This window comes from Aulonocara stuartgranti (assembly GCF_965226115.1).
Source record: "Aulonocara stuartgranti genome assembly, chromosome: 3".
NCBI classification, from domain to species: Eukaryota; Metazoa; Chordata; class Actinopteri; order Cichliformes; family Cichlidae; genus Aulonocara; species Aulonocara stuartgranti.
The window spans coordinates 46,048,986-46,067,470 of NC_138941.1; the positions used below are offsets into that span (position 1 = coordinate 46,048,986).

The following is an 18,485-nucleotide window of genomic DNA, read 5'->3' on the forward strand; positions in this document are numbered from 1 at the left end:
TCCCACAATGCATTGCGGTGTGACAACTCCAAAGCCCTATGGCATCCATTGAGCGTAATGCTTCCCAGTCATTCATAATCCGAGCTCCGCGTTCGTGACATAATTGAAGGAATCCCTGCTCACACCGCTGACTCACACACTCACCGGTGATATCCAGACAGCTTATGATATTTTCTCAAACTGCTGCACTGAAAAAGTTTCCAAAGAGCACGCTGTGTGAGACGATAAACATCATTTAACCTTTTAACCTGTGGCTTCCACATATTTGTGAAACAGAAAATGATGACATCGCTCAAATAATCAGAACATGGAACAGTTGTCCAACAGTCAAGTTTCTTTTCTGCACTAGTGTACACACAAATCACAACAGCAGTTGCCTCAAGGCGCCTGCTTCATTGCATTAATGTTTTGAAATACCAGGAAACCAAACGTCTGCATCTGGAGACTTGATTCAAAAGGCAATAAAAACCAAAACAAATGTTTAAAAAAAAAAAAAAAGAATAAAGGAAAAATTACAATTTCACAAATGTCAAACATTTTTTAATTAAAATTCCTCTTTTTTTTTTCCTATTAAAAAGTTGTAAAAATGAGTCCAAGGTGATGCCGTAGCATCTAGCTTTGTTATTTTTTGTGTCATACAGTCTGTGTATTTATTTACTTATATTTCCTGAACGGCGCACAAACTTTTTCTTTAAATTAATATAAAAACAACAACAAAGTCAGACATTCAGCAGCAAATCTAACCTTGTTACATGAGAAGAAAAATCATAAACAGAAAATAAAAGTCTGTATTCTTGTTACTACAGCCGTAAAACGTGAGGCCAAACTGTCACCAGGAGTGTACTGAAACATAAAATATTTATTTCATGATTAAAAACATTTCCAGTACATCTGCGCTGCAGGATCTCATCACACTGGGAAGCGTTGTTTGTTTTTTGGAAGCAGCCATCATTCTTCCGTTTCACCTGAAACAATGTCCCGGTTAAAAAATAAAGCTTTAACACCAATTTCCCTTTACAGTAAGTAGTGTTTGTCAGAGCTGGTGTGTTATTTTGCTGCGATACACATCTCTCTTATTTTTGTTTCTCTTTCCTCAAACAGAAATTTTTACCTCATTAAGAAAAACCCAGCACACATTTAAAAAGCTCTCAGGACACAGGGCCTTCCAGCAGGAAGAGAGAACGACAGACAGAGATACTTTTCCTGAATCTTAGCACCTTATTTAAGTTGGAAGTAACCTTGTTTGTTTCTTTTCCCCTCAGGCGGCTTGTAAAAGGTGACAAACAGCATTTAGCAGACAGCAGATCACCGGGTCTCTGAATGGCTTCAGACCTTTCAACCTCTTCACGACTCCAAAGTAGCTTTAAGACCATTTGTGCTTTTGCCTGCGTGTTGCTCCCCCACCCAGCCCCCTTTCTCCTTAAAAAAAACAACAACAAAAAAAACCAAAAACCAGCCCCACTTTACTCAAGAACAGACGACTCAAAACTCTCAATTCGTTCACATTGATCGCTCCTCACCGTGACGAGTAAAGGGAATAGCAAACACACTTAAAGATTCATTTTTCTGAAATGAATAAACTGAATACGTCTGTGATGATTTTCTTTTCTCCCCATCTTTTCAAAACAATTAAAAACACCATAAGCCTGTATAAAACGTTACTTTTTATCAAGTCTGTGTTTTAAATTCACAATCAATGATCGAGAGCAGGAAATGTCTGGAGCAGCAGAGCCGAGCCTCTGTGGTTTCTTCGCCGTCCACGCGATCGTGGTATTCGCAGATGACTCAAGAGTTTGTTTTATTCTGCTAGAGAAGCTTCTTGTGGGAGGTACAACACAGGGACTTCTTTTTTTTTTTCCTTTCTTTCTTTTTGTGTGTCCACAAGATGACATGAGCACGATAAAACAAACCATTATGTGCCAATACCTGAGTCTATTATTCAGTCTTTTCTCTGTCCGTTTGCATTTCATGTGGTATTCTCATCCTTTTCCGTCTCCGAGCATCACTCCTCCCCTCAGGTGTGTCCCGGTCCTATGTTACCGTGGTGGAGTTCTGCCCTCGGATAGCGCACCAGGCCATGAAAACGTCTCTGTGGAGAAGAGAGGATGATGAAAACATTAGGTTCAAGCAGGTCTGAGTAAGATGCACTTGTAATCCAATTTTAGGGGTTTGAAGACAAAGATCCATACTGTTCACATTCCAATAATTTGTTCGGAAGCTTGTCTCTATACTTTTCTGTCAAAACTACACAATGCAAACCAAAAGTTTATTTCAAGAGCTTGTTGTGAGAACACACTAAATAAATAAATACATAAATAAATGGTTGGTATACCTGTGATCAGAACTAGAAAATGTTACATTGTATCATCATCTCTTCTAAAAAAAACAAAACAGACTATAAGAGGCTTTTGGACGAACAAGCAATTAGTTTTTCAACTATTGAGAGGACATAAAGGGCCCCCCCATTGCCCCCTGTAGATCCACCCCTGCCTCTGATACCAGCCTTCATCGGGTATTTAAAGAAACACAATGGAAACACCCAGGCAATTGTTTTAGTCTTTGACAAAATTATTTTTTTTAATTTCTTTCTTGCTTTTTAAACTGTAACTTTAATCAAAGAGCACCATGAAGTTCTTTGATTTTAAAACTAAATATGTTCTCAGAGCTGAAAACTAGAGATGGACCGATCCGATATTACGTATCGGTATCGGTCCGATACTGACCTAAATTACTGGATCGGATATCGGAGAAAAATAAAAAATGTAATCTCGATCCATTAAATATCACGAAAGCACCTCACAAAACTTGCAACACGCCGTAACTCACCTCAGAACGTAGGCATCACGTGATAGAGCAGCTGTGGCATGCAGGACCTGTCGGTGGTCTGGATAGCATGTGGAGCTTCGCTAGCAACCTGGCATTTCATCTCCGACAAAGTTATCCCCGAGAGAAGTAAAGCAAGTGTGTAAGTCCATCTCTGAATGTTTGTAAAGCATTCCCACGTTAAGCTTAACAAGCGACTGCCTCTCGCTCTCCGGCTGCTACTTCAATCGTGAAACTGCTTAAATCAGCTGATCGGCTTTTCTGTCGCGAGTCTGTCTCTCGTTTGTTTTTGGTCCACTTGGCGCCAGAAAGAGCAAACCAGCGGCTGAACAACAGCAGCACGTTTAAGCTTGATAAGCTGTTGTTAGAATTTATTTAATATTAATTTCTACACCAGGATCTTTTTCTACGTAGCTGACGGCTGGTAACTGTGCAGGGGCGGATCTAGCAAAGTTTAGCCAGGGGGGCCGATAGGGCATTAACTGGGAAAAGGGGGCACAAAGACATACTTTTCTTTCTTATTCTCATTTAAAATGTCTAGCTTTTAATAAATAATTATCTGACACCCAAAGTTTTAATTTGATGTAAAATGAATAGAAGTCAATTACTGTACATAGTGACTATTAAGTCTAATATATATACCCTAGTAAGCTATAGTACTTTTTACTTTGGGAAGGTACCATCTGTGCAGTCTGCAATTTTGTTGAAGAAAGATGTTGAATCTATTTAATATTTCTTGAAAAATAATTGATTTCTGTGCATTTTTTTTTCACACTGCATCAAATTAAGGTTGATTACGTCGATTAAGCATCATGAGGTGGCGCGTGAGGGGTGGTTCCCTATTTTTTATTTATTTAATTTTGTTGTTGCTGGGAGTTGGAACCCTATTAGTTAGGTTGCTTAATATTTACGCTAAGTACTCTTTAAAATACCAGAATAGGGAGGATGGTGTAGGTCTAAGTTTATTAGATTGATCAGTATTGCTGAACTATGAAATATTTTTTTTGTATACAGGTATAACAGAATAGCTTTAGTGTAGTTGTTGTTTTAAACTTGAGTATGAACTTGCAGACTTGCAAAATGCAGCAAGATATTTTAAAAAACAGTTTTGTTGATTAAAAAACACTATATCGGATTCATATCGGTATCGGCAGATATCCAAATTTATGATATCGGTATCGGTATCGGACATAAAAAAGTGGTATCGTGCCATCTCTACTGAAAACTGAACATTTTTGTACCTGAAATATTTGAGGGTGGGGCATCTTTATGTCATACAGTGCCATGTTGGTCTTTCAAACAGGAATCTTGGTCAAATGTTTAAATTTCTGTGTTTTGGTGAATTTTTATGCACGAGTTGAGCGGACGATCAAGATTTTATTTTCATGTTTTTTTAAACCAACTTTGACATCTGGTGATCCGATACAGTCTAAGTGTTTCTCTCGTCTCTTATTTAGCTTTGTTGAATTTTCATCTAACCAGCCTGTGGTGGGGCGTGGTCTGCAGCACGGCTGCGAGGGAGGTGGATGCATCTGAGAGGCACCTACAATCGCACCTCGCCGACTTAAAAGACAATGAGCTAGAGTCCTGTGAATCCTGTGGTTGTTGTTGTGTATGTGTAGGTGCAGCTAAAAAGCTGTGACTGAGTGCTGTAGAAGAAAACTAATAAAAGAGTGCTGAAAAGCGTTGAAACGTGGTCGGGTCTGTGGTGGGTTTGTTACACAGCCATTATAAATATCAAATATATTATACTGATATATTGCTAATTTTAGCCATCACTTACACACCAATAAGACTCTAATCTAGAGGAAGTAAAACTGAAGGTTTCAGTAGGTGAACCTGTGGATTATTAACTGTCTTTTCCAACCGATCTCAGAGTCACTATGCTTTGACTCTGTGTTTCTTTGTTAAACAGCATCTTTACGACCACCTAAAGTACTTCACAAACCTCTGGAAGTGAAGCAGAGCACGCTGTGGAAACATTTAAAGTACTGACGCACACTCCAGGAGTCGAGTTTAGGTCCGTCTGTACGCACCTGCAGTGTGTGGCGACACACTCGTTGCTACAGTACTCTTTGTCCCAGTCTTTGCTCTCCACGGCGGGGTTTGTGCAGCCGGCGCGCACGCAAATGTTCGGGTTGGCGGTGGGAGTCACACTCGGGCCAGGAGCAACATTAACCTCCACCTCCATCTGAGAGGGCGGACAAAAAGAAACACCGAAATTTATGTGAATGTGTATTCATCCAAACACTTAACAGTAAATGTTCGACGTGTTCGAAGTTCAGCGGCTCACCCCTTCCTCGCCTTCAGCCACTTCCTCTCCTCCCGTCACCTCACCCGTGTGTCCAACCTCCACCGCCAGAGCAGAGGTGGTGGCAGACACTGTCGTGGGGGTTTCCCCCGTTGACGTCACAATGATCGAGGCGCTTGAATCTGACTGGCGTGCTGAAGGCACTACCTTAAGCGGCGGCGGAGCAGTGGTGGCTGCCGCCGCCCCTCCTCCACCACGCGGTTTGGCCTGGAGAGGCGGGGGCGCCTGGGCGTGCACCATTTGCTGCAGCCGGGGTGGAGGAGGGGTGCTCTGCATCTGCTGCAGCGGCGGAGGCTGGCGGGGCGAGGAGGCGGTCGTCACCGTAGCTGACATGCCGCCGGAGGGTAGCGGTGTCTGCTTGATGATGATTTTGGTGACGGGGGCAGTGTTGAGGGCAGTGCTCGCTGGTGGAGGCTGCGGTTTGATGGCCCCGGTGCGGGACCGGGTGGTGACCTGAGGCAGGTCCAGGATGATGTTGGAGGTACAGATGTTGGTGATGGTGTTCTCCTCTGGGTTGTAGTGCTGGGACCTAGTTGGCCGGGTGGGCGGGGTGGGGGCGGGGATGGGCGTAGGCATGGCTGTGACCACAGGAGTTGGGGCTGAAGGTGGGGGTGATGGTGTGGTTTCCATGACCTCAATAGGTGCCTGAAGAGAGGAAGAAGAAGAGAAACGTTTAGGTGGATATTTGTGTTGCTCTGGTGTGTCCGCACCAGGACAGCAGAATGTATCCTAAACTTTACGATGCAGAACATCAGAACTACCAGATTTACAGCTGGAGTTCCAAAGCATCAGGATAGAAACCGTTTCTCGATGAGACGAGACAAAGCTCTTTGATAAATCATCAGTGTGTACTCAGTGCTCAAGGTTTACACGATTTAAATCATAGAACTTCAACTCTCGTGGTGAGAGCAGCAACTGATGTAGCTACACCTTGAGCTGGCACCTGCAGAACAGGCTGAGACGTTACACCATGCTCAGGTAGACTGGCAGACACTGGCAGGGCCACCATCCCTTTCTCCACCAAGCCAGACACAAGAGCAGCCTTCAGCTCAGCCTTACGCGGAGCTGTGGAGACACAAATGCCATAAAATGATGCCACCTCATGCAGATCCCTCTTCCTACAGGCGTCCAGCTGGACAAGCGAAGGATTTTCCTTGAATCAGAATCAGAATACTTTATTCATCCCGAGGGAAATTAGGGGTTACAGCAGGCAGCACGCTAATGGCGCATGCGCACTCACAAAGGAACCTTCTGACCAACTTTACACAAACATCACATTGGGGAGACATGTCAGAAAGGTAGGCTGATAGGAAAAACAACGAAAATACACTACATGAGGTAAGAGGAGGAGAAAAAAAACTCCACTCAGACTGAGCTCCTGGTGGGAGAACAGTTTGATAACAGAAAAAACACCTCAGCACAAAAGCACATGACTATCAATACACCATAGAAACACGAGACAAGCAACAGGGGCGGGTAAAGGGTAAGAGAGAGCCGGCGTAGACAGCGCATCCGGTCCTGCAGCATCTGTGCTGGTCCAGTTGACTGCTATCTTCCCCGGTAGGGCACAAGCATCGAAGGCGTTGGAAAGGGAGGGGGATGAGTGAGTGCTTGTCAGTGTAAGTGTGTGTGTGTGTGTGTGTGTGTCCAGAGTTCAGCGGAGACAGTGTCCTTCGCACTATCAGGCTAAGTAAACAGTCTGCCAGCCAACCCAGGTGGCCTACACGGCAATATCAAAGGTAGCCATTAAAACTAAAACTACCTGAGGCTAATAATAACAACAACAAAGAAGAACCACCTCCAATACACAAATCAAAAACAGGTGGGAAATATGTGTGGCCACAGGGTTAACCAATAAATAAAATTAACACCGACCCTCTCCTCAGACCTGCCTACTAAAATCTTAGCCTGCTTAGCTTCTGGAGTGTACCAGGCTCGAGGCAACTTTAAAGGATAAGCATTAAGTGCACAAAGCACCGACAAGCCTACCCTCGACAGGGAACTAATCCCCACCCAGGATTACTCCGAAATTAAAAAAGGCAAAATAAAAAATGAGTGCCTGAAGGAGGAGCTTACGCTCAGCTAGACACTCCCCTTTGCTAACTGGAGAGAGAGCGCAGCAGATATAATACAACTAAACAAGCCACCGGCAAACAACTCACTAAAACTCAATTGCTGTTCCTTCCATTCAGATCCCGGACGAGCCCCCACATTGTTACGTTCCCCCCGAAGGGGTCTAGGCATGCGAGTGAGGGGACCAGTAACAAATGAGTCCAGAACAGAATGAAAGGAAAACAGAGAGGTGGTTTTTAGTAAATAAAATAGTCTTTATTATAGATAATCTTAACATAAAGAGCCAGCAACGCCGTTTTACCAATAACACTTGGAAAAAGGAAAAAAGGCTGCAACGACAAAGAACACGAGCCAGGTGCAATATATCAGCCACCTTTCATGTTCAGGCAGACACACACTGCAGTAACATGGCAGCAGCTGGCTCTTCACTTCCTTTCTGGGGCAGTGAACATGGTACATAATATCTGTAGAAAAGTTGGACTGAAGGTCAGAGCTATGCAGACTGATCATTGAATCACCGCAGTCACTCCCCACTGCCACCACACCTGAGCACAGAGCACATCTTCTTATATACAGAAACTCTTCATGGTTTAAGTTTCTCATCGTATTGCATCACGTGTAACCATTTCCTTTTAATAAAATCCAGATATGAGTTATTGAACCACATGTCCTCATAACAACTGCATAATGAGTGAAAGATGTTACAACTCATCCACATGGATACAGCTGAAAGTTACAGTATTAGTCTGAACTGGTCTGGTGTTGGTGCCTTTGAGATTTTTCTTATCTAAAATATTTTAGGTGTATGTGCAGAACACTGAGAGGTCTGCTTCTTGTCAATTATTAGTAGAAATGCATGCCTGTGCACAGCACCTGCACAGTTTATGAATGCAGCTGCATCAGGACTCATCTAGTCCAGTCTCTGCAAACTTTATTCATCTGTGGTGCCACATTAAAGTCATGGGTGCTGATACTGAGTAAGCAATAGTAAATTCATCCTGTCATCCCTAACCCCTCACTGATATACACTGAGGTGTAGAAAACAGTCGTCAAATGTCGTCTTTATGAGGGAACGATTAAAGAGTTAAACCCTGTGTGATCAGGACATCATGCTAGCATACCTGTGGTTTGTCTGCTTCAAACTATCAAGGTTTGACTCACCTGAGAAATGAGACTGGCTCTGTACTCTGCCAGCGCTTTCAAGTAATCCTTCTTTGCTGCTTCGTTTTTCCTCTTGTAAACCTAAAAATGATAAATATTAAATGACTACACAAGCACATTTACAATCTTAAAAACCTTGAAGGAACCAAAGAAACCCTCTTACTTGTTTCTGCTCCTCCCCCAGACTGTCCCACATGGACGCCACGATCTTGGAGACCTCTCCGAAAGTCGCGTTGGGGTTTTGTCCCTTAATAGCTGCCTGTGTGTCCCTGAAGAACAGAGCGTAGGCCGACACAGGTTTCTGGGGCTCGTTGGGATCCTTCTTCTTCTTCCCCTTCTTCCCCCCTCCTGCTCCTCCTTTCCTTCCCGTACCAGAGGAGACGCTGGAGGTCGGCGCAGACAGCGGGGATTCAGACGGGGAGGGATCGAGGGAGATGACTCCAGGGGAGACGGCCAGAGAGACCGGAGATTCGACTAGGACGCTCTGATGGAGGATGAGGAGGCAAAAGGGCACGTTGGAGTAAATAAATGAGATGCATTTTCAAACAGATGAGTGCCAGACGCTGGTTATATTTAAGACTCACCCTTCTGAAGTCGTCCATGTCATCATCCTGGAGCGAGCTGGTGGGCGAGGCTGTGGCCGACAGCGGGTTTTCGGGCGACTGCGGCCGCTGAAGTATGTTCCCGCCGCCCAAGCCGAGCCCCAGTTGAGCACTGAGCTCTGATTGGTCTATAGTGGTGAGCTGATTGGACCCCAGTAAACCCTGGCCCATGTCACCTAGAGGGACGTCGATGGTTACCGGGGACGAGCTGCTGAACTGAGAGCCAATGGGATGACCGAGATCCTGGGATAGGGAGGAGGAGAAAAGGGGCGTTACTTAAAGAGGAGACTGAAGGTGGGTAAAGGTTAAAATGTCACGTATTCCTTACCATTCCCAGTGACGACCCTAACAAAGTATTCCCTCCTGACTGGGTCATGACTCCAAGAGTCAGGTGCTCCAGTCCCTGAGAGGCCGCACTAACAAAAGTGGACGCGAACGAGGGGTCGTCACCTTCAACGACGGCGTTCCCAGGTACCACCACGCTGTCCGAGGGTCCAGTTTCTGACAGCTCCCCGAAATGGGACACGACATCTGACACGGAGAGGGCAGAGTCCGGGTCCAGAGAGATGGGAGGGATCTCGAATTCCTCATCGCCAAGGCTGGGAGTGTGGAACGTCTGGTGAGCACGGGGAAGACAGAGGAGAGGAAGAAGAAGTAGTAGTTAGGATCTAACATCACTCCGACACTTGGTGAATAAACTCTCATATGTTGTGAAGATCACACTAAACCAACTCCAAACTTTTATCACTTCTAAGCCTCCCCGAGCCCCCACCCCTACCAAAGTTTTCTCTGACACTGATTTCATACTGTGTTTTCCATTTACAAGTTCTGACGATGATGGATTGTTCAGGCCTGGGAACAGGAAGCTCCTTGACAAGAACTTGCTAATAGCTGGAGTGGAAAACCAACAGAGGCAGCTGATCTTTGTTCAGTTAACCTATCAGAAGGAGTAAAGCTCAGTTCAATCAGGGTTTTTCCCTTTAATAAACAAAAAACTCACAGCTTTAGCATAGAAACTGTTAAAGCAGATTTAAAACCGGCTAAAACCAGGTGCTTGTTGAGATGTTTTACCTGATGATGCCATAGTCAGCTAAGCAGCTGCTTGCACATTTACATAATGACTGTTCCACAAAGTGCAGCCTGCTTCAGCTTTTAGGTTCCCGTCTATCCTGACGGGAGAGCAGCAGCGAAAAGATGTCAACTTAAACTCTGACTGGCCTCAAACTAAACGTCCATATTCATCATGTGTCTGCAGCTGCATCACTGAAAGCCCCCATCGTTTGACTCACACGCTAGATGAGTCAGTTTTGCAGCTTTTTAAATAGTGTCTCATGACTCATTCTCGATAAAAAGCCTGTTTTCTACAGGACAGAATTATCAAAAAGGTGCCTGGATTTGAGGCGGTGGGGTGTGACACTTAAAGCCTTTTTATAAACAGTTCACATCCCACAGGCTCAGGTGGACAGCAGGTTGAAATGACATGAACGTGGTTTAAATTAATCCAGCCTGTCTCCAGGAGAGTGGAACCAGAAAGGGTGCAGTGTCCACTCTGAGTCTGGGACAAGTTGTTGATCCAAGTGGAGAAAGTTTCAGGGTCTTCTTCATGAGCAGGAGAATGGAGCGGTGCACAGGCGATTCACCAGTCCATCTATGCTCCCACCCTCACCTGTGACCACGAGCTCTGGGACATGAATGAAGTTCCTGAGATGCAGGGGGGGAAACAAACTTCCTCCAAAGGCACCTCAAAATGCCCCGTAACATTCTGGAGAGATTACATGTCTCAGCTGGCCTGGTGTCTAAGCACTGAGCCCCAGAGCTGGAGGAGATGGGCAGGAGAGGGAGGTCTGGGTTTCTGTGCAGCAGAAGATTGATGGTTTAAGTAAATGCTAGAAAACTGCTGCTACTTAACGTGGCAAGATTGTAAACTGCTATCAAGTTGAGCTTCATTTGTGCTCTGTCGTAAAGGCTCAAGTTAAATTTACTTGCTTACGGTATCAAAACCTCCTCACAGAGAGCATCACTGTCACCTTAAGCTTACTGTCACAGAGGTGCTGTATTAATCATTGCAATCATCGTGAAAACCAGAGAACAGAGAAGGATATGGAAAGGATGCCTTTCTTCCTGCTCTATAAAGATATACCATCTCAAAATGAACAACTCAAACATGCACACAACACAACACAGCCTGTTCCCCTACAGCACAGCAGATTTCAACATAAGCCATCTATTATTTAAAGCAGCAGCACTATAACCCAGCTCAGTGTATTCATCAGCAGAAATATCTTATTTTAATCGTTTTTAAATAGAGTGTTCGACAGCTTCTTGTGTCATTTTTCTCAGTATTAACTTTAGTTCCTCCTCCTTTTTATTTTGGGTAGTATAAAACTTTCTCAGGCAGCCTGTCTGCTGGAACAATGATGACTCTCTAAAGTTAAATGGACATTTCTCTACACTCAATCTTTGTCCCAATAATATATCTGATGAATGGCAGTAAAGGGTAGAGTTATTTCTGATTATTTATGCCCTGTTACAGTTTCTCTGATGCCGCTTGATTTTGCACCTGGTTTGGCTGCTGAACGGCTCTTTGGCATCTTTGCATTATGGCACTCTCCTACAGCTTTCCATTGAGGCTCTTCTGAGCTTTTTTTAAGACCACTCCTGCAACGCACATGTCAAACCTCACCTTTTAGTACCGGCTCAGCTTTTTGGGAAAGCCAATAATAGTGAGTTGTTTATTTTTTTTACAAAAAAAGGGATCTATCTTCAAAGACAAAAAACCAACTGGTGTGAAGTTGAGCCAGACCATCAAGTGCAAAGAGGACTTTAGCTCCGTGCTGGATCAAACCCTCCCTGTAAACTTGTCCAGCCCCAGCTTGCGCTACAAATAACTCTCAAAGCTAAGTGCCCGTTTTCTCAAAAATAAACAGACTATAAACGTCTGAAAAACTCACAGGGTCACTTACAGTCGCTTATCAATGTTCTCCAGATGTTTTCTTAACAGTCTCTTTGAAACATCTGGATAAGAGATTTTACAGTGTGCCCTGTGGAAAAATTCTAACTGATGGCAAAGTGTGCAGTCTTTGAGAACGTTTGAAAATTTTCTTGAATTATTGGATATTAAATCTCTTCAGGTCTCCACACATTTTTCAAACTTAAATATATACATATATAATTAGCAAAAATACCCAAAACATTTGATTAAACTGATGCAAAATCAATGACAAGGGTTTCCAAAAGACCTTTTACCATGTGGAACAGCAGCTCTGCTTCCCTACTGTACAGTGCAGCTTCTGTTGATAAACAGTCTTACAAATGCTGGATGCTCACATTAAATGCAGCTACCAAATGACCTTTGAATATGTGCAAGTATCCAAATAGGACTAAATATTTATACTCCTGGATCTTTATGACATCAAAAAAAGGGGATGGCCCTAATATATAGTCATCTACTACGCTCAAGCCCCACCCACCTACCGTTCAAACCTCACATTTGCAGGAGGTAGCCAATCAGAAAGAAGCTGGCTTAAAGGTGGGAGGAACTGAAACAGCTCGTTTCAAAGGGCAGTAGAAGATAAACAAGGATTATTTTTGAACCGTTAATCATCAGAGTCCAAAAGTAAGACTTGGTCTTTTACAATCTTTCTAGGTGACCTATCGCCAAAATAAAAAACAGGAAGGTAAACTGTGCAGCAGGTGGTGAGATAAGAAAGAGCTTTTCAGTGACTTTTACAGTGGTCGGTTTTTCTTTTACATGCCTTTATAATGTCATTAAAGCCTATCACTTAAAATACTATGCACTGGCAGTTTAATACCATATTTTTAAAAAAAAATTGGTTTCTACTAAAGAAAAATCAAGTCTTCAGCAGATACATTTTTAGACAGTATTTTTTAGGGGGACAGAGTTTAATTTAAATCAGCTTAAACCCAGTTCTGTCAATAAAATGGCCAAAAATAACAGAACAGAGGCCAAATTTCACTTAACTAAAGCAACAAAGACTGTTTGCCTCAACTACATATGGACCAAATATGCATATGTCCACAGATGCCCTATCTGAGCCAGGAAAAAGCCTGTGTATCTATAAAATATATGAAGAAGTGACACAAAATTTTATCTATGCATTCCTTATTTTTGTCCTCTTTAGCACTCTTAGAGACTTCTAATGCCTTTAACTCTGGCAGGATCTGCTGAGAGGTGGGACCTCTGCAGAAACAGACCGATGCTCGTGTCTCAAGTATAAAGGCTTACCTCTGAAGAGGAGAGGAAGGGGTGGCCGGAACCAGGAATCGTCAGGTAGTTGTCGCTGCCTCCAGGGAACTGAAACGCAGGGGAAGAGAGTGTAACAGTAAGGGAGGAGGGGCGACACCATCATCACAGCAACACAAAGAGCTACCTAAACGCACCGCCAACAGGGGCACACCATAAAACACACATTTACCAGCAAATCTAGCTTAAACTGAGAGTCACAGAGGAGGCTTCCTCTTTACACCTGGTTAGTAAAGAAGAGCTAGTTTGAATATATTGAAAAATCTGCAATTGACACTCTGAGATGCATTTGACTTTAGTAAGAGTAAATATGTTTGTGCAGGTAAAAACAGGACTTCCTGTGGTGCCAGAGGCAAATCCAAAATGCGGTTTTTAAATGACGACTTCATTTATTAAGAGAAAGAAGTTATTCAAACCCATCTGCCCTGTGGGGAAGTAACTGCCCCCTAAACCTAATAACTGTTTGTGCCACTCCTAGCAGCAACAACTGCAACAAGTCTTTCACGTCACTGGAGGAGTTTTGGCCCCCTCTTCTTACCAGAATTGTTTTGATTCAGTCGCATTGGTGAGTTTTTGAGCATGAACAGTCTGTCTAAGGTCAGGCCAAAATGTCTCAATCTGGTTCAAGTCCGGACTTTGAACAGACCACTTCAAAACCTTCATTCTGGTTTTTGGCCTTGCTGGTGTGTTTTTGATCGTTGTCCTGCTGCACAAACTGAGCGCTCTTGAGCTTCCGGACATGAACTGATGGTCGGACGTTCTCCTTTATGGTTAGTCGTCCAAGTCCTGAAGAGGTAAAGCAACCGGAGACCATCACACTATCACCACCATGTGTGATGTTCTTTTTAATGCTGTGTTAGTTTTTTGTAGATGTAATGGGACCTAAACCTTCCAAATTCAGCTTCTATCTCATCAGTCCACAGAATATTTGCATAAATTCTTGGGGATCACCAAGATGTTATTTGGTAAATGTAAGACGAGATTTTGTGTTCTTCTTGGTCAGTGGTGGTTTGCTCCTTGACCTCTCCTCCCATGGATGCTATTTTCATCCAGTCTCTTTCTTACTGTTGAATCACTGACTCTGGCCTTAATAGAGGCAAGTGAGTTGCTTACGTGCTCTTCGAGTAGTTTTGGTAGGTCGGACACTCCTGGACAGGTTCACCACTGATCCAAGGTTTCTTCGTTTGTGGATAATGGCTCTCACCGTGGTTCAGACAGTCCCAAAGCTTTAGAAATGGCAGGGTAACAGTTTTCCAGATTGATAGATGTCAATGACTTTGTTTCTCATTTGCTTCTTTAGATCGTGGCATGTGTTGCTTTCTGGGATCTTTTAGCCTCCTTTACTATGTCAGACAGCTTCTACTGAAGTGGTGTCTTCATTCATCAGGCCTGGCAGTAATCAGGGCTGGGTGTGGTTACTGAAACTGAACTCTGCCTTCTAAAAAAATGTGATTAATCACTGTTAATTCATGATTTGACAAAGAGGGCAATTACCTTTGTACACAAGGTCAAAAGTAATTGACTGAAGCTGAAACAGGTAGGCACAAAAAACAAATAAACCATCACTGGAGATCAGAGGGTTAAACAGAAGATATGGTTTCAAACAGCCTTATTTCAACACAGGAGAGGAGCATACACTCACATGTTGGCTCCTTAAGTCCAACATGCGTCTTTATCGATTTGTTTTAAGGATGATTTTTAGTCGCACAGATAAGTTAAAGGTTTCTAACCTAAGCTGAAACTATAACTCTCTCTAAAACGGAAATACTCCATTACTCAAGGGTCCAGTACTCGAATAAGCATGCACGGAGCGGCTGTTCAGTCACCTTATTGTCGGAGTCGAACCCATTGAAAGACTGCGGATCCAGGAACTCCGGATCCCCGTCGTGCTGCCCGGTACCGTCCGTTAAATCCGAGTAAAAATTCAGATCCATCCTTTCAGCTGGGCCTCATGTGTGAGCTGTGAGGCCCCCCTTCTTCGCTGCGATACGACGTCAGGCTATTAACCGGATCTCCTTTCCCCTGATTTTTCCGCCCCTTGTCAGCGTGCGATTGACGGATAGGCTGGTTACCGACCAGCTCCGCCGTTAGCCCGGGTTCTCCTTTAAAAACCCGCCGACAGTGACAGCCGTGGCTGGCAGCCAGCTAAACTGAGCATGTGTGTGTGCGCGTGCCAAAAATAGCCCGGCCCGTGAGCTGGCCGGCTCTCTGACGAGGTAACGTGGCCGTTTAACCGTCTTTCTCGCTGACTTTGTCCTATCACGGTTTAGCGTTAGCTGGCTTTGACGCAAGCCTGCAGAGGCGCTCACATTTCAGCCCCCCTCCGCCAGACAGCCCGGTGCTCGTTTGTCTGTCTACCTGCCTGTTACTCCTCCGACGTCTCAGTGACCGTTTAAACGGCAAACCGACCGCGGTCGTGTCAAGGTGTCTGACAGCCAAGGGAAACACACAGAGTCCCCGATTTTTAAGCTTCGCTTTGGCTCGGGCCAGGATCCTCAATGGATCCCGAGAAACAGATCGTGGGTTGGATAAACAGGCAGCGGTCAAGCTACACTGGTGCAAAGCCGGATGTAGGGCGAAGCGGATTTCAAAATAATCGTGGACGAATAAAATCATTACTGGAGCTTCATGTCCTCTTTTACAACATCCATGGATCGTCTCTGTGGTCTTCCTCTTTTTCCTCCTCCCTGGCAACATCTTTTATCCAATATATCAATCACCCTCAACATTTCCAAACTGCTCAACCTCTTCTGTTACAAATCACCTGTCACACTTGTCTCCACCCTGCTTGCACTCTTCTTTACCTCTCTTTGTTGCTTTGTAAGTTTGCCCCCAGGTAACAAAAACGCCTGCACTTCACCCCTTCACTACCTCTAGTCTTTGCAAATGACTTTTCCCACACATGTATTCTGCCTCGCACCTACGGATTTGCGTTCACCTTCTCAACAGATCATACAGCCGCCTGCTCCTCCACCTGCTCCCTACTCTCACCATAGATCACGTTGTCTGGGACAGACTACCACCTCCTGCCTGACCTCATCTGTCAGCCTGTCCATCACCCTTGCGAGTATCAAGAGACTTGCACCTTAATAATGTCTCACTGTCCTCAAACACATTCTGCACCGCCCTCACATACTTCTCTACCACTCCTGACTTCCTAATGCAGTACAGGCACTGGAATTCGACTGGCTTGTTCCAGGTTTTTGATTTACCTCCCCTTATAAATCGAAAACCCTATACATAAAAACATTTCTATGGCAAACAGTAACTACATCTTATTTTGAAAGGTCAACTATAAAGAAATGAAGCATGGCTGAAAACGTTTACACAGTACTACAGTACTACTAACTATACAGTGCTCCGTGCATCACGTTTACCTTCATTTTAAAGTATGCTTTTTTTGCTTATGGTATCTAAGACAAGGATGTCAAACTAATTTGACATCATGGGCCACATAAAGCCAATTCTGATCTTAAGTGGGCCAGAACAGCAAGATGTTTAACTTCACATTTAATCCCTGGCATATCTAAATATAAGAAAAACAAGTGCAAGTGCAAGAATATGTTATAGTTTTTCTATGTGATAAATGTGCACAATAACAGAACAACTTCTGGTAGCTAATTGCCCAAACAGTATAGTATTTTTAATGACGTTCTTTTTTCCTAAAACAGAATATTTCTACAGTAGATATTGAAAAAAAAAAACTTTTATGTCATTTAATTGTTTATCTCTTGGGTAATTATTTGGTGTAGCATGAATATCAATAGGAAAAGCTAGAAAACTTGTGAGAATATCACTGAAAGTTTCAAATCTATTCTCTCCTTCAAATTCTCCACAGCATTCCAGTGGCCTGGACTGGAGTCTTTGTCGGGCTGATTATGGTTCCCGGCCCTTAAGTTTAATACACCTGATATAACATGTCTAGATTGTAGAGAATTAATATTATGCTGCAGTAATGTCTCCTTTATTTTGAAAGGTTTAAAGGGAAGCTGGCTGCTACTGCTGTTCGGCATCAATTAACCCGGTTAGCACTCATATGTTATCTAAATTAAGTCCTTTAACATAAAGTTTCCTGTCTGACATGGACTAACACCCCACATTAGGCTGGTTCTTACTGGATGGGGATGTTAGACTGTTTGTTGGCGTTTAACAGCCACCTTCAGCTGATTTAACTGCTCTATCCTGTGGCTCCTTCCTGGATAAACGAGCGGCATATTTTTTGTTGTTTAAACCGATTAAAGTTCACTAACACTGAGACTGCCTCAGGTCCGCCTGCTCGGACAGACAGCTGGGTTAAAACGAGGCTGAACATGTTAGCAGAAGTTAACGTGAAATCCGTGAACAGAGGAACAATGATCAGTGAGGTCAGCGCGTACAGCAGGCCGCCAATGATGTCTGACAGCCAGACTGCGCGTGCTATATTTTGTCATCTTGTGTGCGTGCGCAGCAGTTTATTTTGTTAACACCAGCCACTCTTACCTCCATGCTCACCCCGAAACCTGTTTAACTGTGTTTGTTTGTTTGTTTTTAATCCCACTTTTGCCAGGGAACTTCACCCAGAAGTGATTTCCTCAAATATCACAACATGGCACCGGCTTCCGGATTGTACGTGCAGAATCACGTGACCTCAGCAAGCACAAGTTGGAAGCTTGGCTTTCAAAATAAGACGTAGAAATTTATAGCATTGATAACAGAAAAGCAATTAAAAGGAAGTTCTAAAAAGGAGCTATGTTTTTTTTATTCGTTTAAAAAACGAAATTGGGTCACGGAAAAGTAGTTTATAAGGCAAAAACAGTGTTTGTATCATTTTAATGAGCTTGAAAGTCAATATTTGTCTTTATTCTTCAGTACAGCCTGAACTCCTAGACAAGGTTTCTTGGATTGGATCAAAGACACATTTAAAACCTGCAGGAGACCGGCCCTTGAGGCCTGGAGTTCAACACCTGTGCTGTAGACCAATGGGCCTCTCTCCTGAGTTCTTCTGTACATTTTGACAATTTGAACCACAAATTTTACATTTGGATTCATCACTCCATAAATCCTGTTGTCACTGAATTTAAGTTAGTTCTGGTGTAATTTGGAATAGCTCAGCCTTTTCCCCCATTTCCTTTCCTAATAATGGCCTCTTGACAACTTAATGAAGCTTCAGTTAACAGTACATGCATCAGCTGAAGGTTCAGATGCATCTGTCAGGTCTTTGTTGGAGTGTTTTAGGGCATTTTTATTCACTTGTCCAGTTTCCTCAGATTCT

The 18,485-nt window shown here is 43.6% G+C and overlaps 1 protein-coding gene across 1 annotated transcript; it reads right to left on the bottom strand.

Moving 5' to 3' along the window:
• Window positions 1–300: 300 nt before the first annotated feature.
• tox4b (TOX high mobility group box family member 4 b) lies at window positions 301–17,707 on the bottom strand. The gene is made up of 9 exons (XM_082528756.1): window positions 15,061–17,707; window positions 13,217–13,285; window positions 9,299–9,586; window positions 8,953–9,213; window positions 8,532–8,852; window positions 8,369–8,449; window positions 5,117–5,779; window positions 4,860–5,014; window positions 301–2,089 (listed from the first exon to the last, which is right to left on the bottom strand). Exons 1-9 carry the CDS (start codon window positions 15,166–15,168, stop codon window positions 2,032–2,034), a joined length of 2,004 nt encoding a protein of 667 aa, XP_082384882.1. The 5' UTR covers window positions 15,169–17,707; the 3' UTR covers window positions 301–2,031.
• Window positions 17,708–18,485: the final 778 nt, after the last annotated feature.